This window comes from Coenobita brevimanus, unplaced genomic scaffold (assembly GCF_032717465.1).
Source record: "Coenobita brevimanus isolate Jiangsu-jjx unplaced genomic scaffold, ASM3271746v2 jjx.HiC_scaffold_2066, whole genome shotgun sequence".
Taxonomy (NCBI): Eukaryota; Metazoa; Arthropoda; class Malacostraca; order Decapoda; family Coenobitidae; genus Coenobita; species Coenobita brevimanus.
The window spans coordinates 25,356-47,500 of NW_027642959.1; the positions used below are offsets into that span (position 1 = coordinate 25,356).

Here is a 22,145-nt window from a genome sequence, read left to right on the forward strand (position 1 = left end):
TGTCAAGTAAGGGACATTGTCAAGTAAGGGACATTGTCAAGTAAGGGACATTGTCAAGTAAGGGACATTGTCAAGTAAGGGACATTTTCAAATAAGGGACTGCAATATTCTTGGCTTCAGATTGGATATTACAAGAGGATTTTCATTTATGTGGTATTTTCTGAAGGAGCAGTGAATTCTGCCTATCTATCTATTGCCAGACGCCTTAATCCTGTAAGAGGTGGCCACAAACAAATCGCCTCCGCGTCGCCCTGTCCCCCGCCATCTCACTGCCCTGCTCTCAGCTCACACCTTTCTCTCATATACCTCTCCACTCCATCCCTCCAGCTCATCCTTGGCCTCCCCATCCCTCTCCCCCCCTTCACCTCACTCACACACACACTCTCCTCGTCAGTCTCTCACTCTCATAGGGTTTTTCACTGTAATTCACCAGCTGTACATTGAGATGGATCTGGGAAGGTGGTTGTATCTTTGACTGTACATGTTGGAGAAGACTGGATTGATTTGTGTGTGATGGGGGTAAGGCAGCATTAGCTAGGGATGGCTGCCGTTGTGATGATTCTTGGTATGCGGCAACATGGTCGCAGTGGTCACATGGTCCGCCTCATAGTACTCCGCCTTATGTGACCCACAGCGGGTCCTCCACAGCCACTGATGGAGCCTCCCGCAGCTGGGGAACGACAACCGCCTATCTACAGCCTTCGGGCTTAGGGGACCTGGAGGCATCAGATCAACAGTTTAGAGTTCAGTTAAGCTTTTACAGGCAGACTATGCTATCTGTCTATCTATCTATTGCCAGACGCCTTAATCCCATAAGGGGTGGCCACAAACAAATCGCCTCCCATGTCGCCCTGTCCCCTGGCACTTCACGGCCCTGCTCCCAGCTCACACACCCCTCTCTCATATACCTCTCCACTCCATCCCTCCATTTCATCCTCAGCCTCCACCTCACTCACATACACCCTCCATAGCCACAGACATACTACACAATACTGTAAGCAGAGCATTGCCAAGATTGGTGTAGTATCAGCTTAATATTTGTATGTATTATCCAACAGGTTACCAAAAAAGATTGTTATGATATGGAACTAAGTCTGATTGAGGTGGGGTGAGCTTGTATGAACAGTTGATATATGCAAGTACTGTATTATAATATGCCCTTGTAATAAATTTAGCTTTGTAATGGAGCAGCTTTGTGGCTAGAATGAGGAGTGGTTGGAAGTAGTTCAGGGGCCGTTGCCTCTCCTGACATTGAAGGGCTCTACCTCCGTGCTAAGGGGTCTTTGTATGCAGCATGTGTTAGGAGTGTAATGCTGTATGTGGCATGTGTTAGGAGTGTAATGCTGTATGTGGCATGTGTTAGGAGTGTAATGCTGTATGTGGCATGTGTTAGGAGTGTAATGCTATATGTGGCATGTGTTAGGAGTGTAATGCTGTATGTGGCATGTGTTAGGAGTGTAATGCTGTATGTGGCATGTGTTAGGAGTGTAATGCTGTATGTGGCATGTGTTAGGAGTGTAATGCTGTATGTGGCATGTGTTAGGAGTGTAATGCTGTATGGTAGTGAGACCTGGGCAGTAAAGGAAGAGGATATTCACAGGCTCAAACGTACAGAAATGACAATGATTTGGTGGATGTGAAGTGCGTCCCTGAGTGCAAGGCCTGGGGTGGCCGGGTTTACGATGGAAGAGTTGAGAGGTAGGATGGGACTGGAGTGCATAGGTGTTGTGATGAGGAGAGGTAGACTGAGATGGTGTGGGCATGTGGAGAGGATGGTGGATGATAATTGGGTGCAGAGAGTGAGAAGTGTTAATGTTGGGGGGTAGGGTAGCAAGAGGTAGACCGAAAAAGACCCAGGACGAGGTAATTGAGTGTGACCTCAGGGTTAAGGGACTAAATAAGGAAGCTGCCAGAGATCGAGCAGCATGGAGAGCCGCCATTAGGAACTCAGGGTTAGGGGACTAAATAAGGAAGCTGCCAGAGATCAAGCAGCATGGAGAGCCGCCATTAGGTGACCAAGGGCAATACATGAAAGCGTGGTGGAGTCTTCAAAAACGAAACCAATGAATTCAACAGAGCTGCCCTTTTCAGTCTGTCTCCCTCTGCTGCTGGTTACATCACTGGTTACACTTCCAAGGCTTCACCAACTTTCAAGTACTTAAATTAGTCTTGTGAAGAAGGCAGTAAAGGAGATGAAAACAGGGAAAGCTGCAGGTATGGATGGGTGTGCTGTGGAATGCCTGAAGGATGGTGGAGTGACTATTGTTGACTGGTTAGTAAGATTGTTGAATGTGTGCTTTGAGAAAGGTATGGTGCCAATTGACTGGGCAAGTGCTTGTGTGGTCCCGTTGTATAAAGGCAAGGGTGATAAGTATGAATGTACTAGCTTTAGGGGTATAAGTCTGTTGAGTGTTGTAGGTAAGGTGTATGGTAGAGTGTTAATTATGAGAGTTAGAGAGGGTACAGAGGGAGTGATTAGGGATGAGCAGTGTGGCTTTAGGAGAGGGAGGGGATGCGTGGATCAGGTGTTTGCGGTGAGACAAGTGTGTGAAAAGTATTTAGCGAAAGGCAAGGATGTGTTTTGGGCATTTATGGATTTAGAGAAAGCGTATGATAGAATTGATAGGGAGGCTTTGTGGACTGTTTTAAGATTGTATGGACTTGATGGTAGGTTATTAAAAGCGATGAAAAGTTTTTATGTAAATAGTAGAGCGTGTGTAAGAGTGGGAAATGCTGTGAGTGATTGGTTTCCCGTGAGAGTGGGGCTGCGACAGGGATGTGTGATGTCGCCTTGGTTGTTTAATATTTACATGGATGGTGTTGTAAGGGAGGTGAATGCAAGAGTTTTAGGTGGAGGTCTGAATCTGGTGAATGTTGATGGTGGAGAGTGGAATCTGAAGCAGCTGCTGTTTGCAGATGATACTGCACTGGTGGCTGATTCAGAGGAGAGATTGAGACAGTTGGTAGAGGAGTTTGGAAGGGTGTGTGAAAGGAGGAAATTGAAAGTAAATGAGAATAAGAGTAAAGTGATGAAGTGTACGAGGTTGGTAGATGGTAGGGTGATGAATATAGTTTTGAATGGCGAGTTGCTTGAGGAGGTAGAGTGTTTTAAATATCTAGGGTCACATGTTGCTGTGGATGGAAGAATAGATGCAGAAGTGAAGTTTAGAATAAATGAAGTAGGAAAGGTGCTGGGAGGAATGAAAAAAGTGTTTAGATGTCGTTCGCCTAGAATGGATGTAAAGAGAAGGCTGTATGATGGTGTTGCCGTACCGACTGCGTTATATGGGGCTGAAACATGGAATATGGGTGTAGCAGAGAGGAAAAGTTTGAATGTAATGGAGATGAGGTGTCTGAGGAGTATGTGTGGAGTGACGCGTATGGATCGAGTGCGAAATGATGAAGTGCGAAGGAGAACTGGAGTTGTTCGGGAGATGGCTGGTAGAGTTGAGCAGAGGGTGTTGCGATGGTTTGGGCATATGGAGAGAATGGATAATGAGCGATTGGTGAAAAAGATAACTAGATCTGATGTGAGAGGTGTAAGGCTGAGAGGAAGACCACGAATAGGATGGATGAACAGTGTGAAGAGAGCACTGGATGAGAGAGGAATGTCTGTTGAGCAAGGAAGAGTGGCTGTGCGTGACAGAAATAAATGGAGAGAAATTGTGAATGAATAAGTGATGACGCAGCCCTGAGGGGATATTCTCCCGCATTTGGTCTGATCAGCTAGTCAGGTCAGGTGCGGGTAAGGGGATGGGTCTGTTATGATGTGGCAGGGGTAAACCAGTTCTGCTGTCGGGCCCTGCTGCGGATTTCATTGATTGCATTGCACAGTTGACCCTTGTGCGGTGTGGTGCGGTGAGGATCTGTCCGTTCTCCCCTTTGGGGCTAAGATGCGAATGAATGTGTTTGAATGGATGAGTAAATGGGGAGTGTGTCGTCCTGTCTCGGCTACCTCCCTTTCCTTGGGGGAAGCAGCCTAGGTATATAGATAGATAGATAGAAGTATGCAAGAACTGACAGAGAGTTGCTGTACTAGAATATCCTAATTTTTTAAGTCGTTGTTGGCATGGAATTTAACACTTATTTAATTTGAGGGCTTCAGAAGCATATATAAAACATAAAGGCATACTACCAAACCATGTTGAGATTTCATTAAGGTGGTAGGGCCTCTTTTTTTGGGGGGATGCAGCATTGAAATTTGAAAGTTGATTGCATTTGTATGAATTATTTTTATGTTGTATAATTTGTAATGGCTTCATCATACTTGCATGCATCTGCCTTTGTTACCTAATGATGGCTCTTCACGCTGCTCGATCTCTGGCAGCCTCCTTGTTCAGTCCCTTATCCCTTAGGTGGCACTGCATGACTTCATCCCAAGTCTTTTTCGGTCTGTCTCTTGCAACTCTACCCTCGACGTTCACACCTCTCATTTTCCACATCCAGTTGTCATCCTTCATCCTCTCCACATGTCCAAACCATCTCAATCTGTCCCTCATGACAGCACCAATACACTCCAGTCCCATCCTTCCTCTTAACTCCTCAGTCATAAACCTAACCCCTCCAGGCCTCACATTCAAGGATGCACTACACATCCACCTTATCATTGTCGTTTCTGTACATTTGAGCCTACGAATATCCTCTTCCTTTACTGTCCAGGTCTCACTACCATACAGCATTACAGTTCTAACTCACGCCGCATACAAAGATCCCTTAGCACAGAGGGAGAGCGCTCTCAATGTCAGGAGAGGCAACAGCTCCCTGAACTTCTTCCAACCACTCCTTACCCCAGCCACGGAGTTAGCTGCAGCCCCACCTCCAGTAAATAACTTGTCCCCTAAATAACAAAACTTCTACACACTCAAGAGACTCAACAGCAAAATCAGTCCTTTCACACCTGACAATCTCCACATGCTCTCCCCACCACACTGTACACATGAAGTCAGCATTATCTCGAAGTCTACTTCTAATACCACTACATCTCTTATGCACCCACTTACCACAAATACTGCACAAGATGAACTTACTTCGCACACCCTTGTGGCAAACTGCACATGGCCACTCTTCCTCTGCTTTGACAGTATGTGCATCTGATAAACTATGGTACATTTTATTTTTCAGATTCTAAAGTTGAATTATGTGTTGTGAAAAAGTGGTGTTGGGTCTGTATAGAGGGGCTGTGTTCAGAATTTTAAAATGTCCCGTGGAACTGCATTACCTAAACCTAGAATTATGGTCTTGCCATTCTAATCACCTTTCACAACATACTGGTACTGCATGACTACAGCAGGTAACAGAGCAGGAATTACTGCTGATGCAACTCAGCCCACCAGGACTGCCATTCCTATCTGTGCTGCATCACCACTCATTCCCACCAATGCTACCAGCCCTGACTGTTGATGCACTACCACCTGGAACTGCCTGATCCCAACCACTGATAAAAGGTACCACCGTCTGCCGCTACTGGTGCTAGTCGGTGTACTGCCATCCAGTTTGTCAGTGCTGCCAGAGCTAACTGTTGGTGTGCCAGGACTATATTACCAGTGCTGAGTGGACATTACAACAAGACAGCTCACCAGTACAGAAGGATATGAGGTTGCTGATGATGAGGGTCATGAGGATGCCAGTGATGCCGAAGTAGCAGTAGGAGACGTCATACACGGTCCTGCCCTCACCCCTGCCGGCACCACACCACACACCCTCAAACATTTGCGTATGTAAAGAATTAAACTCACTGAATCATTACCAGGGAATAAGACCAAAGGCCGTAGTTGTGCCCGTGTGAAAGAAAAAAAAAAGGTAAGAGAATTCAGTACAAAAATGATTGTGATATGTCTGTTGATTGTTGTTGGAAAGTTATGTGGAAGAATTATCATGGAATAAGTAAGCAATATATCAACACACTGAGTGATGAACAGGATGGCTTAACTAGTGGTTGGGGATTTCTGTCTATCTATCTATTGCTAGACGCCTTCATCCCATACGGGGTGGCCACAAACAAATCGCCTCCACGTCGCCCTGTCCCCCGCCATTTCACTGCCCTGCTCCCAGCTCAAATGAAATGGAAGAATGGGAACTGCATCTGAAAAGAACTATCTATCTATCTATTGCCAGACGCCTCAATCCCGTACAAGGTGGCCACAAACAAATCGCCTCCACGTCGCCCTGTCCCCCGCCATTGTTTATAAAGGCTCCAACATGCCTGCCTGCGTCAAATTTGGTCATCTGATGGCAGCTCTCCACACTGCTCAATCTCTGGCAGCCTCCCTGTTCAGTCCCTTTCCCTGAGGATTTGGGAAAAGCATATGGCAAGGTAATCAGTGGGGTATAGGGAAGGTTTGGTGTGTGTATGGTATGGACAGAACAGCCACTGATTACTGGTAAGGGTTTTTATAATGGCAGTCAAGCTTGTGTAAGAGTGTCTTAAGTGAGTGGTTTGATATCTGTGTTAAAGTGTGAAGGAGCGTTGTGGTGTGGATGTGGATGTGATAGGAAGCGTTAGGAGAAACACACTGAGATGGTTTGGCCATGTGGAGAGGGTGGAGAGTGAGAGACTGACGAGAAGAGTGCATGTGAGTGTATGTGTATGTGGAGTTACGTGGAGAGACAGACTGACAAATGAGGAAGTGAAGGAGCGTTGTGGTGTGGATGTGGATGTGACAGGAAGCGTTAAGAGAAACACACTGAGGTGGTTTGGCCATGTGGAGAGGGTGGAGAGTGAGAGACTGACGAGGAGAGTGTATGTGTATGTGGAGATACGTGGAGAGACAGACTGACAAATGAAGAAGTGAAGGAGCGTTGTGGTGTGGATGTGGATGTGATAGGAAGCGTTAGGAGAAACACACTGAGGTGGTTTGGCCCTGTGGAGAGGATGGAGGGTGAGAGACTGATGAGGAGAGTGTATGTGAGTGAGGTGGAGGGGGAGAGAGGGAGGGAGAGGCCAAGGATCAGATGGAGGGATGGAGTGGAGAGGTATATGAAAGAGAGGGGTGTGAGCTGGGAGCAGGGCAGTGAAATGGCGAGGGACAGGGCAACATGGAGGCGATTTTTTGTGGCCACCCCGTATGGGATTAAGGCGAGAGAGAGAGAGAGAGAGAGAGAGAGAGACAGAATGAGATAAGGATATGTAATGTACTCAGGGCTGTTCAGTACACATACCATATATTGTGTATGGACGGGTTTATTACTGAAAAAAAAAAAGTCAGGCTATTGAGAGGGGGATGAGGACAGAATGAGTGATGAAGGGTGGATGTGCAGAGTTTTGTGAATGTAAACAACGTGATCTGGAAGCATGTGTGAATGAGGGCAGAGTGATGGTTGCCGAGGGGGAAGGTGACGTACAGTGTGATGTGATGGGGAATGAAGAGAGACGAAGTAGTGATAGGTTCAGTAGTGGGGTGGTTTAGTGGAGAGTGGTAAATATGCAAAGGAAGGGAAGAGTGGAGTCTCAGAGGAAAAGAAAGTGGAAGGTGCTATGAAGGTCTGTCTATCTCTGTCTGTTGCTAGATACCTTAATCCCGTAAGGGGTGGCCACAAACAAACCGCCTCCATGTCGCCCTGTCCCCTGCCATTTCATTGCCCTGCTCCCAGCTCACACCCCAACTCTCTCATATACCTTTCCACTCCATCTCTCCATCTCATCCTTGGCCTCCCCCTGCCTCTCCCCCCCTCCACCTCACTCACATACACTCTCCTCGTTAGTCTCTTACTCTTCATCCTCTCCACATAGCCAAACCACCTCAGTGTGTTTCTCCTAACGCTTCCTATCACATCCACACCACAACGCTCCTTCACTTCCTCATTTGTCAGTCTGTCTCTCCACGTAACTCCACACACACACATACACTCTCCTCGTCAGTCTCTCACTCTCCATTCTCTCCACATAACCAAACCACCTCAGTGTGTTTCTCCTAACGCTTCCTATCACATCCACATCCACACCACAACGCTCCTTCACTTCCTCATTTGTCAGTCTGTCTCTCCACGTAACTCCACACACACATACACTCTCCTCGTCAGTCTCACGCTCACCATCCTCTCCACATGACCAAACCAGGTGCCGATGTGAAACAGGAATGATTATGGAGGCTATGCTAAAGGACCAAATGAAGAAGTTTGAGTGCCACAGTAACATTGAGTGCAAGATTGGTGTGGAATGAAAAGCCTGGAGTTAGTACTGTAGAAATGAAGGTTTTGGGGAATGAGTGTGGAGTGTGGATAGGACGAGAAATAGTGTGAGTCATGAAAGATGTGGAGTGAGGAATGGTATGGAGTGTAGAGAGTGGCTTTAGATGGTATGGTAATTGGAAGAGGATGGACTGATGAGGAGAGTGTATGTGAGTGAGGTGGAGGGGGGGAAGAGAGAGGGGGAGGCCAAGGATGAGATGGAGGGATGGAGTGGAGAGGTATATGAGTGAGGAGGGGGGGGGTGAGCTGGGAGCAGGGCAATGAAATGGCGGGGGACAGGGCGACATGGAGGCGATTTGTTTGTGGCCACCCCTTACGAGATTGAGGCGTCTGGCAATAGATAGATAGATGGATGTAGATAGTGTAGTGAAAAGGATAAATCTGTTTCAACATGAAGGTTGGAGGAGGTGTGGAAGACGAAGAAGGTGGATGTTATGGTGAAGGAATGTGTGAGGAAGTGAGGCATGGAAGTTGACAGGGCTAGGAAACTGGCAGGGAAGAGGATGGATGTAAATAATATAGTGAAAAGGGTATGTCTCTCTCAGCGTGAAGGTTGGAGGTGTGGAAGACGAAGAAGGTTGATGTTATGGTGAAGGAGTGTGTGAGGAAGTGAGGCATGGAGGTTGACAAGGCTAGGAACTTGACAGGGGATTGAGTTGCTTGAAAGAATCTTGTATTAACGTATGACTCAGTTTGGCACCTCCTTTTTTACGATGTGATGTGACAGTCAGGAGAGTGGTTCTTGCTGGTAAGTAAGGTGAAGTACGAAAGACCGAGGATGAGGTGGAGGGATGGAGTTGAGAGGTATATGAGGGAGGGGGAAGTGAGTGGGGGGGAGGGCAGTCAAATGGTGGGTGACAGAGCGACTTGGAGGCGTTTTGTCTGCGGCCACCGTTTGCAGGATTAGGGCGTCGAGCTATAGATAGATAGATAAATAGACATAAATGTGGAAAGTTATGTCTGTGATGTGGAGTCAGGATTCCAGGAGCTTGAATGGTGAGTGAATGAGAATGTGGCTCATTTAACTAGGCTATCTCTTGATTAGTCCTCCTCCGTCCATTTTTCTTTCTTGCCCTCTGACCCTGTCCCACCACATCCATGGTTGGGAAAAGAGATGTTGGGATGATGATGATGATGATGATGATGATGATGATGATGATGATGATGATGATGATGATGATGATGAAGCTCCAGATAACTAAGAGGTACAGCAAGAGAGCGTAACATCTTCTCTTGCTTTACTTATTGTCAAAAAGTAATTTCATGAGTAGTTCTCTTGCTGAATGATGTTGCATCCCTCCATCATCCAATCCTATGTTGCCCCATGAGGAGCGTAAGACCCCAGGGCTAGGCAAGTTGGTTCTGACATTTAAGATGAGAGTGACCAGCCTCACTCATCCCTGAGTGGCATTGTGTGAGCAGTAAACCCCAACCATCCCTTGGATATAAACCTTCACCGGCTCAATCCGATTGGAGCGCCTTAATTACCCACTAAACCACCAGGCTCCATAATTTGGTTATATGGTTACCACCCAGCGTAGTAAATGGTTTCCTGGTGTACAGGAAACCATTTGAATGATGTTACCTAAACCAAATACTTGTAGTTAAAGAGTAAGTTTCACGTTTGGTGACACTGTTAACCTGGTAGCGTCAGGTGCCATGGTGGTGAAGTCTGCAGTCAGGTCAGTGGTGAGATTGGTGCTGAGTGTGGCGGTGGTGATGTTGCTGACGAAGGCGATGGTGGAGGCGTTGACAGGCTGGAGGAGGTTCTCAGGGCAGCCGTCAACAGAGAGGGGGAGGTGGGCAGGGTGTCCTCCCCCCCGCAGGAACTTGCCCACCACCACCCAGACGTTGTAGCAGAAGGCCACCAGGAAGCCCGACACTGCTCCCTGTTGATTGTGGTTGGGTCTTGTGAGTCTGTGTGGCTTTGTGTGGATATGTGTTGATATATATAGTTACTGGTGTGTGTTACAATGTTTTGGCCATGTGGAGTGGATGGAGAGTGAGAGACTGATGAGGAGAGTGTATGTGAGTGAGGTGGAGGGGGGAAGAGGGAGGGGGAGCTCAAGGATGAGATGGAAAGAGTGGAGAGGTATGTGAGAGAGAGGGGTGTGAGCTGGGAGCAGGGCAGTGAAATGGCGGGGGACAGGGCGACGTGGAGGCAATTTGTTTATGACCACCCCATATGGGATTAAGGTCTGGCAATAGATAGATAGATTTCCAGCAGACTGTCTATCTATCTATCTATTGCCAGATGCCTTAATCCTGTAACGAGTGGCCACACACAAATCGCCTCCATGTCGCCCTGTCCCCCGCCATTTCACTGCCCTGCTCCCAGCTCACACCCCCCTCTCTCATATACCTCTCCACTCCATCCCTCCATCTCATCCTTTTTTGACTATTACGCCTTAATCCCGTAAGGGGTGGCCACAAACAAATCGCCTCCATGTCGCCCTGTCCCCCGCCATTTCACTGCCCACCTTCCTGCTCACACCCCCCTCTCTCATATACCTCTCCACTCCATCCCTCCATCTCATCCTTTTTTACTATTACGCCTTAATCCCGTAAGGGGTGGCCACAAACAAATCGCCTCCATGTCGCCCTGTCCCCCGCCATTTCACTGCCCTGCTCCCAGCTCACACACCCCCTCTCTCATATACCTTTCCACTCCATCCCTCCATCTCATCCTTTCTGACTAACACGCTCCTCATGAGACAACGTAGGACTGGATGATGAAATAATAAGGGATATGTGGAGAGTGTAAGGCTTTGGACATGTGGAGAGAATGGAGAATGAGAGACTGACTAAGAGGGTGTATGCGGGTGAAGTGAAGGGAGGGGTAGACTGAGGATGAGGTGGAATGAAGTGAAGGAATGTTGTGGGGTAGATGTGGATGTGGCTGAGAAGATTAGGAGAAATACACTTAGGTGGTTTGGACATGTGGAGAGAATGGAGAGTGAAAGACTGACTAAGACACTTTTTCAGTGTCTCAGTTACACAGAGAGTATGCCAGCATGCTCTCCAGTACAAATTTCTCTAACTATCTTCACCAAACTACATGCACAGTACACACTACACTTCCTATTCAAAAATCAACAAAAATGGCGTCTATTAATCAAGCCTCGGAGTCCCCAGGGGGGGGGACCATAAATGCCCCCGCCATCTGCCCCTCTCCCGGTGACGACTCGAGGTGCCTGGAACCACTGTCTGACTCTCTTCTTCTTCATTTCTGCAACATTCGCGGCCTTTCCTCTAACTTTCGCTCTGTTGAGCACCACCTCTCCTCCTCTAAACCTCACCTTCTTTTTCTGACGGAGACTCAGCTGTCTGAGGCAACCGACAGCAAACCCTTTTCTGTATCCTCCTACTTTCTCTATACTCATTTCAAAGCCAAAGGTGGCTGTTGTGTATACATACGCAACGACTTATCTTGCTCTCGTGTTCCTGAACTTGATTCTTCTGAATTCTCCACACTCTGGCTTCGGCTTTCCTGTCATTCTCTGACTAAATATATCTGTGCTGTTTACTTATCCCCTAATTCTACTGACTATCAAAAATTCTTCGACTATCTTACTTCCACGATGGAACACATTCTGTCCATTTCTCCTTTCTCTGAAATCTCCATTCTTGGAGATTTCAATGTTCACCACCACCTTTGGCTCTCCTCTTCTTTCACGGATCCACCTGGTGAACAAGCCTACATCTTTTCTATCCTTAATGACCTAGAGCAGCTTGTACAGCACCCTACCCGTATCCCTGACCGCCTTGGAGAGAGCTCCAACATACTTGACCTCTTCCTAACAACTAATCCTTCTGCTTACTCTGTTAATCTTTTCTCTCCGTTGGGCTCCTCCGATCACAACCTTATTACCTTAACCTGTCCTATCACTCCGGTACGGCCTGTGGACCCTCCAGGGAAACGTCGTCTGTGGCACTTTGGAGCCGCGAACTGGGAGGCCCTCAGGCAGTACTTCTTTGATTTTCCATGGAATGATTATTGCTTCCATGGCCGGGAGCCATCTGAGTGTGCCTCGCGCATTACGGAGGTTATTCTCTCGGGCATGGAAGCATACATTCCTTTCTCATATCCTTTGACTAACGCAAGAAAGCCTTGGTTTAATCACGCTTGTTCTAATGCTGTCCGCAACAAGGAGAGGGCCTACAAAAGGTACCGGAGCCAACCCACCCCTGAATCACATCATCTTTACGTTTCTGCCCGGAATCGTGCTAAGTCTGTTCTTCGCTCTACTAAAAATAATTTCATCCATACTAAATGCTCTCAACTCTCCAACTCGAATTCTTCCCGCTCCTTCTGGCACCTTGCCAAAAATCTTTCTAACAACTTTACCTCATCATCCTTCCCTCCTCTTTTCTACTCTGATGGTTCTGTAGCTATTTCTTCTACTGATAAAGCAGATCTCTTCGCACAGACTTTCTCCTCCAATTCCACCTTAGATGATTCCGGTGCTGTTCCTCCATCACTTCTCCCCTCTGACTTCCTCATGGCTGACATTAAAATTTCTTCAGTTGATGTATTTTCTGCCATCACTGGCCTCAGTACTAACAAGGCATATGGGCCTGATGGGGTCCCTCCTGTTGTTCTCAAGAACTGTGCTTCTGTGCTTACACCCTGCCTAGGCAAACTCTTTCGCCTTTGTCTGTCAACTTGTACCTTTCCTTCTTGCTGGAAGTTTGCTCTCATTCAGCCAGTCCCAAAGAAGGGTGACCACTCCCAACCCTCCAACTATCGTCCAATTGCTTTAACGTCCTGTATTTCAAAAGTTTTCGAGTCAATTCTTAATAGAAAAATTTTAAGGCATCTTTCCTATCACAACCTTCTTTCCGATCGTCAGTATGGGTTCCGTCAGGGACGCTCCACTGGCGATCTTCTCACCTACCTTTCAGACTCCTGGTCATCCTCCTTTCGGGACTTTGGCGAAAGCTTTGCCATTGCATTTGACATCTCAAAGGCTTTCGATCGAGTCTGGCATAAATCTTTAATTTCCAAACTGCCCTCCTACGGTTTCTATCCTTCTATCTGTGCCTTCATCTCTAGCTTCCTTTCTGGTCGTTCTATAGCTGCTGTTGTAGACGGCCATCGTTCTTCTCCTAGATCTATCAACAGTGGTGTTCCTCAGGGCTCTGTCCTATCACCAACTCTCTTCCTTTTATTCATCAATGATCTTCTAAGCTGTACATCTAACCCTATCCACTCATACGCTGATGACTCCACCCTTCACCTTTCCATTCGGTTCCCGCAACGCCCATCTCAACAGTTACTTCAAGAAACAAGGGATGAGGCTATGGCACACCTAATGTCTGACTTGGCTTGTATCGCTGACTGGGGTAAAAATAATATGGTTGTCTTTAATGCATCTAAGACTCAGTTCTTACACCTATCAACCCGACAAAATCTTCCACAGGTATACCCATTAATGTTTAATAATATTCAGCTTAATCTTGCATCATCCTTGAACATGCTTGGGGTTTCATTTACTCAAGACTTATCTTGGAAAGATCATATTACATCTCTTGTAAAATCTGCTTCTAAGAGATTGGGTGTGCTAAGCCGACTCCGCTCTTTCTTTACCCCTGCACAATTGTTGACTCTATACAGAGGTTTTATCCGCCCCTGTGTGGAGTACAACTCTCATGTGTGGGGAGGCTCCCCACATTCAGCTCTTCTCAACAGGGTGGAGTCAAAGGCTTTTCGTCTTCTTATCTCTCCTCCTCTTACTGACTCCCTTCAACCTCTGTCTCTTCGCCGCACTGTTGCATCTTTATCTCTTTTCTATCGCTACTTTAATGGTCACTGCTCCTCTGAACTGTCTGCTTGCATTCCTCCACCTCTACGACGGGCGCGTAGCACCCGTCTGGCAGCAAACTCTCATCCCTTTTCTGTCCAACTCTCTAATGCAAGAGTTAACCGTTACTCCCAGTCTTTCATTTATGCAACAGGTCAGCTCTGGAACTGTCTCCCTCTGTCTGTATTTCCTGCTGCCTATGATCTCCAGTCTTTCAAACGCAGTGTGTCCCGGCATCTCAAAATGATCGGATCTTGAATTTGGCTCTCTATTGTATTTTGTTTTTCTCTTGGAGGGAACTGTTACTGTGGGCCATGGCCTTTGGTTCCTTCTTCCTCGCATTAAAAAAAAAAAAAAAAAAAAAGAGGGTGTATGTAGGTGAGGTGGAGGGAGGGAGAGGGAGGGGAAGACCGAGGATGAGGTGGAGGGATGGAGTGGAGAGGTATATGAGGGAGGGGGGAGGGCAGTCAAATGGTGGGTGGCAGAGCGACTTGGAGGCGTTTTGTTTGTGGCCACCCCTTACGGGATAACGTAGGATATAGAGGGATGGAGTGGAGAGGTATATGAGATGGGGGGGGTGTAAGCTGAGATCAGAGCAATGAAATGGCGGGGGACAGGGCGACATGGAGGCGATTTGTTTATGGCCACCCCTTACAGGATAACGTAGGATTTAGACGATGAATAATAAGACTGGAGAGTGCGAACCCGTGCCCACCTTTGTGTTTACCCAGGGTGTACTCATACCAGCCAGGAAGACACCCAGGATCGGACCCTTGACGGCTCCTGAGATGCTGGTGATGACGTGGAAAATGTTGCCGAGGTTGCCCGCCAGCACCCCCACACAGATGCCAGACACGCCCATCACCACAGCTGCCGCAAACACACAGCATCAGTAACCTAAGGGACTCGGGGCTGTTCGGCCAGACTGCCTAGGGAACAACTACTACTACTACTACTACTACTACCAGTGTTACAAAATTAGTGGGTAATTACGGCGCTCTAATCGGACTGAGCCGGTGAAGGTTTATATCCAAGGGGTGGTTGGGGTTTATTGCTCATGTAATGCCACTCAGGGATGAGTGAGGCTGGTCACTCTCATCTTGCATGTCAGGACCAACTTGCCTAGCCCCGGGCTTCTACGTTCCTCTTGGGGCAACGTAGGATTGGATGATGGATGGATAACATAGTGTCTACCAGGATGTAAGGAAAATGTTATGCAGTACGCTATGCTGATGTTATACTCTGGTTCCTTTGTATAAAATTATCAGTGCAGTGGACAACATGCAGTGCTGAGTGTATTGATAACACGAGGAATGAATTTTAAAGTTTATGGATCCCACAAAACTGCTGAGCTATCGCTGACAACCTGAGAAGAAAGCCTTACATATCAGCCTGAGGACCCTGGTGGCTGCGGCATCGGACATCCTGCTGAAGTATGGAATGTCCTTCAGAAAATCCTCCCACAGCAGGCAGGCCATAGAGTTACCGTTACTGGACAGCGAACTGTGTGGAGAGTGGGACAGTGTTTGGTAAGTATGAATGTGGTGTTTGAAAAGGAAATTATCCCTCGAGCTGGACCTTATTAGATCATATAGCCCCGCTAGGTGACAGGAGGGTGTTACATCTCTCGGCATGGCAGCTACCAGGCGTGGCTCGAACTCATGACCCCCCGGTCCCGAGTCCAACACTTTACCACTGTGCCACCCTGCCCCCGTGTGTTGTTTGATACATACATAGATGATAACTTTATCAAGAAATTTATTATATATATTTATTTTTTTCCTGCATGACTAGTGTAAGTAAATGCTAAAGTTTGAAATGTGGAGAATAGTCACTTGAAGAGGAAGGCCAATGTGTGCTGTGAAAGCTGTGATAGGGAGAGGGAACTGGAACAAAGTGGCTGCAGGAGAACTTCAGAAAGGAGTAGTAGGCTCAGTATTGTCATGTGGATGGAAGAAAATGATGATAGTCCTGTAAGCCAAGAAATCATTTACAACGCTGGGTGGTAACCATATAACCAAACCATACGTGCTCCGTACGTGTCAACAAGTGGGTTGGTGGAAGGTTAGTGCCCCTCTCCGTAAAACAAGTAACTCAAAGTCAAACGGCCACCCCTTATGGGATTATGGCGTCTGGCAATAGATAGCTATAATATTTAAAAAAAAGGAAAGTGATATATTGAGAAATGTGGACTAATATATCCTTGGATCAATAGGATAAGAACTGATGCAGCTGAAAACAGAAGCACAATGGCGCTGTTTCCTCCATGAACTGTAGACTGCCTCTGGTGTGACATCATGGAACACTTATATTTTTGGGTGGTGTGGATGTGATAGGAAGCGTTAGGAGAAACACAGTGAGGTGGTTTGGCCATGTGGAGAGGATGGAGAGTGAGAGACTGACGAGGAGAGTGTATGTGTGTGTGGAGTTACGTGGAGAAACAGACTGACAAATGAGGAAGTGAAGGAGCGTTGTGGTGTGGATGTGGATGTGATAGGAAGCGTTAGGAGAAACACACTGAGGTGGTTTGGCCATGTGGAGAGGATGGAGAGTGAGAGACTGACGAGGAGAGTGTATGTGAGTGAGGTGGAGGGGGGGAGAGGGAGGGGGAGGCCGAAGATGAGATGGAGGGATGGAGTGGAGAGGTATATGAGAGAGGAGGTGTGAGCTGGGAGCTGGGCAGTGAAATGGCGGGGGACAGGGTGACATGGAGGCGATTTGTTTGTGGCCACCCCATACGAAATTAAGGCATCTGGCAATAGATAAATAGATAGATAGGAAAGTACATGGACAGTACATGATGGAGGAATGAGATACGGCAGTTCAAACAGGAGATACAATATGATCTTTCCAGTATAAACCCCAAGCATGTTCAAGGATGATGCAGGATTGAGTGATGCGAGAGTGACGATACAGGATGTGAGAGGGATGGATAGTGATGATGGATGTGGGTGATGATAAAGGATGTGGGTGATGATAAAGGATGTAAGTGTGATGAGGGAGGATGTGAGTGATGATGCATGTGAAAGTGATGATAAAGAATGTGTGGGTGATGATAAAGGATAGTGATGATGGATGTGAGAGTGATGATAGTGAGACTATTGATAAAGGAATTGAGTGTGATGAGAAAGGGTGTGAGTGATGATGAGAAAGGATAGTGATGATGCATGTGAGAGTGATTATGGATGTGAGTGTGATGATAAAGGATGTGAGTGATGATGCATGTGAGAGTGATTATGGATGAGTGATGATGGATGTGAGAGTGATGATAAGAGTGATGATGATAGCTGCTGTTAAGAGAAGGAAGCCCCACTACATCACCCACCTAAGGACGCCTCCATAGACAGCCGCCACAAAGACCCCGGGAACGCCAGTGAGGTGACCCAGCTTCTGCATGACCAGGTAAGGGATGACCTGGTCGGGTTTCTGTATCCTGCCTGAGGCCAAGGGATCGCAGTCTCTGAAGGCGGCATAGGCAACCAGGCCGGAGAAGTAAAACAGACCCCACAGCAGCCACACCCCCACGGCGAAAGAGATGACCAACCTGTGGGAAAAACGTAAATTAACACACACACACACACACACACACACACACACACACACACACACACACACACACACACACACACACACACACACACACACACAGCAAAAGAAATGACCAGTCTTTGGGTAAAACACATAACAAGCATTAGACGGTACGTAAAGCTCCCACACCAGCCACACACCCACGGCAAACAAGATGACCAGCACGTGGGAAGAACACGTAAATAAAACAGATACCTTTTAACAGCCACACACCCACGTCAAAAGCGATGACCAGCCTTTGGGAAAAACACATAACAAGCATTTAGCAGAAATAAAACGGAGCCATACCAGCCACACACCCACGGTAAAAGAGATTCCCAATTTCTAGTAAAAACAAGAGGCTTACGAGGCCCATATATGTTAGGCATTAGTAAGTGTGTCAATGAAGTACCCTGTACTGAGCTGAAGCACTGATCTGAGCACTACAAACGGTCCTTCGTGTTTTTGTGTTGGGACGATACGTGGATTGGGGAAGGGTTAGTTATGCTGGGCCAGTATTTGTACAGTATATGTGAATTCTGTGTTATCAGCCCTTACCTTGAGGATTTCTATACGAAGTCTGCTGTGAATTTTAACATCAGTAAATTTGAATATACTGTATATACTTAATGCAATGTGTCCGCACTCACTCATTATGCGACTCCGCGAGATTGTAGTGAGGTGCAATTTTGTGTTTGCCTTCTCAACGAATCTCCTCACACCCTTCTTACCCTCAGTACATTCCCTTCATTCATTTGTTCTGCGTTCACTCTCGTCTCCCCTTTTCCTCCACTGCTTATTCAAGATAGGCATCCCACCAAATTGAACCATTCTTACTCTTAGCTACCCTCGCATTCCTAGCCACGCACTCCCTTCATCAGCTCCACACATTTTCAAGATCCATTTGTTCCTATTTCATCTAACTCATCTTTTCCCTCAATATGCACCTCACTGCTTTCGCTCTAATCTTCGCTACTTGTCATTCCCGTTGTCCCCTTCCTCTTTCTATCTACCACGTTCCTCTCAGCTTAATCTTTTATACCACAGTCTTACGAACAATGAACTTCCACCAACATCTCTGCTTTCGTATCTGCAACACTTCTAAACCTCTTTCAACAAATACACAAACAGTCTCCCTTCTCATCTCCACAGCTTCCTTTACTTTTAACACAATCGACTTTATTCTCCGTTAAATTTAAAGTTAGGAGAAACACACTGAGGTGGTCTGGCCATGTAGAGAGGATGGAGAGTGAGAGACTGACGAGGAGAGTGTATGTGTGTGTGGAGTTACATGGAGAGACAGACTGACAAATGAGGAAGTGAAGGAGCGTTGTGGTGTGGATGTGGATGTGATAGGAAGCGTTAGGAGAAACACACTGAGGTGGTTTGGCCATGTGGAGAGGATGGAGAGTGAGAGACTGACGAGGAGAGTGTATGTGTGTGTGGAGTTACGTGGAGAGACAGACTGACAAATGAGGAAGTGAAGGAGCGTTGTGGTGTGGATGTGGATGTGATAGGAAGCGTTAGGAGAAACACACTGAGGTGGTTTGGGCCATGTGGAGAGGATGGAGAGTGAGAGACTGACGAGGAGAGTGTATGTGTGTGTGGAGTTACGTGGAGAGACAGACTGACAAATGAGGAAGTGAAGGAGCGTTGTGGTGTGGATGTGGATGTGATAGGAAGCGTTAGGAGAAACACACTGAGGTGGTTTGGCCATGTGGAGAGGATGGAGTGTGAGAGACTGACGAGGAGAGTGTATGTGAGTGTCTGTGTATGTGGAGTTACGTGGAGAGACAGACTGACAAATGATGAAGTGAAGGAGCATTGTGGTGTGGATGTGGATGTGATAGGAAGCGTTAGGAGAAACACACTGAGGTGGTTTGGCTATGTGGAGAGGATGGAGAGTGAAAGACTGACGAGGAGAGTGTATGTGAGTGAGGTGGAGGCGGGGTGAGGGAAGGGGAGGCCAAGGATGAGATGGAGGGATGGAGTGATGGAGTGGAGAGGTATTTGAGAAAGGCGGGTGTGAGCTGGGAGCAGGGCAATGAAATGGCGGAGGACAGGGCGACATGGAGGTGAGTTGTTTGTGGCCACCCCTTACGGGATTAAGGCGTCTGGCAATAAATAGACAGATAGATAGGTAGGTAGATAGATAGATGGATAGACAGAGATATAAACAAGGGCATCTAACCTTTGAGCCGTAGCGAGGTTGCCGATGGACGCAAATCTCTGGTAGCTGGGCTGGTTGATGCCGTTGACCTCCAAGGTGAAGAAGAAGCCAAGGACCGTGGTGGACCAGAAGGTGTGACGCACGAAGGGGCTTGTGTTCATGCTGGGGCAGAAACGGGAGGCTGTAGTGCGTCCTGTTACTGTCTATCTATCTATCTATCTACCTATTGCCAGTCACCTGAATCCCGTAAGGGGTGGCCACAAACAAGTCGCCTCCATGTCGTCCTGTCCCCCGCCATTTCACAGCCCTGCTCCCAGCTCACACCCCCCTCTCTCATATACCTCTCCACTCCATCCCTCCATCTCATCCTCGGCCTTTTACTGTACAGTCATATATATATTTTTTCTCCTTATAACTCCAGTGTCGTTGAATATTATAAACCTAACTCTAATATTGGCTCTTAAAATGACTACTGTGTGGTTATTTTTATTTATTTATTTCAGTGTCGTTGATATTTTATGAAGCTGATTCGAATAAATGGGTTTTATGTGTGCGCAAAATGACAGTAGATTTAGTGAAAGTAAATGCACGCCATATTATCTCCTCTCAACACACACACACACACACACACACACACACACACAGGAAGAGAGAGAGAGAGAAAGAGAGAGAGAGTTGTGCTTCACGGTTAAAATTCAAACTCATTCATTTTCACACGAATCAAACTGTACTCCCACTGCTCATTCTGGCACTTTCCGTCACACACACACACACACGTACACAGGAAGTGAGAGAGAGAGAGAGAGAGTTGTGCTTCACGGTTATAATTCAAACATACTCATTTTCACACGACTCAAACGGTACTCCCACTGCTCATTCTGGCACTTTCGGTCACTTGAAATTTAAACTACTGGTGACTCACTTGAAGAACTCTATCCTGGCGCCCTGGTCAGCGATGGTCCAGACCCTGCCCAGACCGATTTCCTGGCAGCAGATGATGACCACGAGCAGCACCCCGCCGAACATGAGCAGCGTCTGCATCACGTCAGTATACACCACCGCCTTCACACCGCCCTGCAAACCACACAGCTCCGTTCGTTAAGGAAGCTCCCTAACACCTTTTCCTATGCGATTTATTTTGATTAACCTTGACACCACCCTGCAAACCACACAGCTCCGTTCGTTAAGGAAGCTCCCTAACGCCATTTCCTAAGCGATTTATTTTGCTTATTACATCTAACATTTGCAACCACAGACCCGTCGGTTAAGGAAGCCCCCCCACGCCTTTTCCTAAGCGATTTATTTTGCTTATTACATCTTACTGTCCACGACCTTCACACCGCCCTGCCCCGTAGATTAAGGAAGCTCCCTAACGCCTTTTCCTAAGCGATTTACTTTGCTTATTACATCTTACTGTCCACGGCCTTCACACCCTGCAACCCCACAGCCCTGTCAGTTAAGGAAGCTCCCTAACGCCATTTCCTAAGCGATTTACTCTGCTTATTACATCTTGCTGTACACAACCTTCACACCCTGCAACCACACAGCCCCGTCGGTTAAGGAAGCTCCCTAAGACCTTTTCCTAAGCGATTAATTTTGCTTCATACATCTTACTGTCCACGACCTCACAGCCCCGTTGGTTAAGGAAGCTCCCTAACGCCTTTTCCTAAGCGATTTATTTTGCTTATTACATCTTACTGTCCATGGCCTTCATACCCTGCAACCACAGCCCCGTCGGTTAAGGAAGCTCCCTAACGCCTTTTCCTAAGCGATTTATTTTGCTTATTACATCTTGCTGTCCACGACCTTCACACGCTGCAACCACACAGCCCCGTCGGTTAAGGAAGCTGGATCTAAGGAGGCACTGATAAACCTGAGTGAATCAAATTGGCATAATCCACAATGAACCAAGTTTAAAGGACCAAACTTAAGATAGACCTGATTTGATTTGAATTTCCGTCAACTCCTCTAACGGTCCAGCCACACTTGCTCCAGACACGTGATCGACGGGAGGACCTAAAGCTCAGGGTCCTCACTCAGCAACCACCCTACCTGACATCACTTTCCCCCTCATGACCCGCCTCTCGCATTAAGAGGAAAGCAGGGGCCAGCATCTCAGGCTCAGTCGACAGAGGAGCGAGTTGCAGAGGACTGACGCTCTGCAACCTGGTATGCAAGAGCTGCCAACTATGAGTCCCTCTCCGCCCCACCTCACCCACCCAACTCGCTCATCGTGTTCCTACGTCGCCCGAGGATGGGCTACCCCTGCTTCTCAATTAACAGGGAGGAATCCTGAACCCTGCCCCCACTGCCACCAACTCGAGGAGTGGCCGCTACATCATTATTTGTTCGACTGCCCCGCCACAGCAGCCCTTCGCTCTGCTTTAAGAGGCAGAATCATAAGAAGAATGTCTGCC

At 47.3% G+C, this 22,145-nt stretch overlaps 1 protein-coding gene across 1 annotated transcript in view; it reads right to left on the bottom strand.

The window, feature by feature from the left end:
* Window positions 1-534: 534 nt before the first annotated feature.
* Window positions 535-22,145, bottom strand: part of LOC145389780 (sodium-coupled monocarboxylate transporter 1-like) — a 28,096-nt gene continuing 6,485 nt past the window's right edge. Inside the window, exons 4-11 of the mRNA XM_080264943.1 lie at window positions 20,651-20,802; window positions 19,750-19,890; window positions 17,317-17,535; window positions 15,376-15,494; window positions 14,707-14,861; window positions 9,829-10,076; window positions 5,577-5,677; window positions 535-716 (exon numbers count right to left, since the gene is read on the bottom strand). Coding sequence (XP_080121069.1) covers window positions 535-716; window positions 5,577-5,677; window positions 9,829-10,076; window positions 14,707-14,861; window positions 15,376-15,494; window positions 17,317-17,535; window positions 19,750-19,890; window positions 20,651-20,802 — 1,317 coding nt within the window. The remainder of the gene's footprint in view (window positions 717-5,576; window positions 5,678-9,828; window positions 10,077-14,706; window positions 14,862-15,375; window positions 15,495-17,316; window positions 17,536-19,749; window positions 19,891-20,650; window positions 20,803-22,145) is intronic.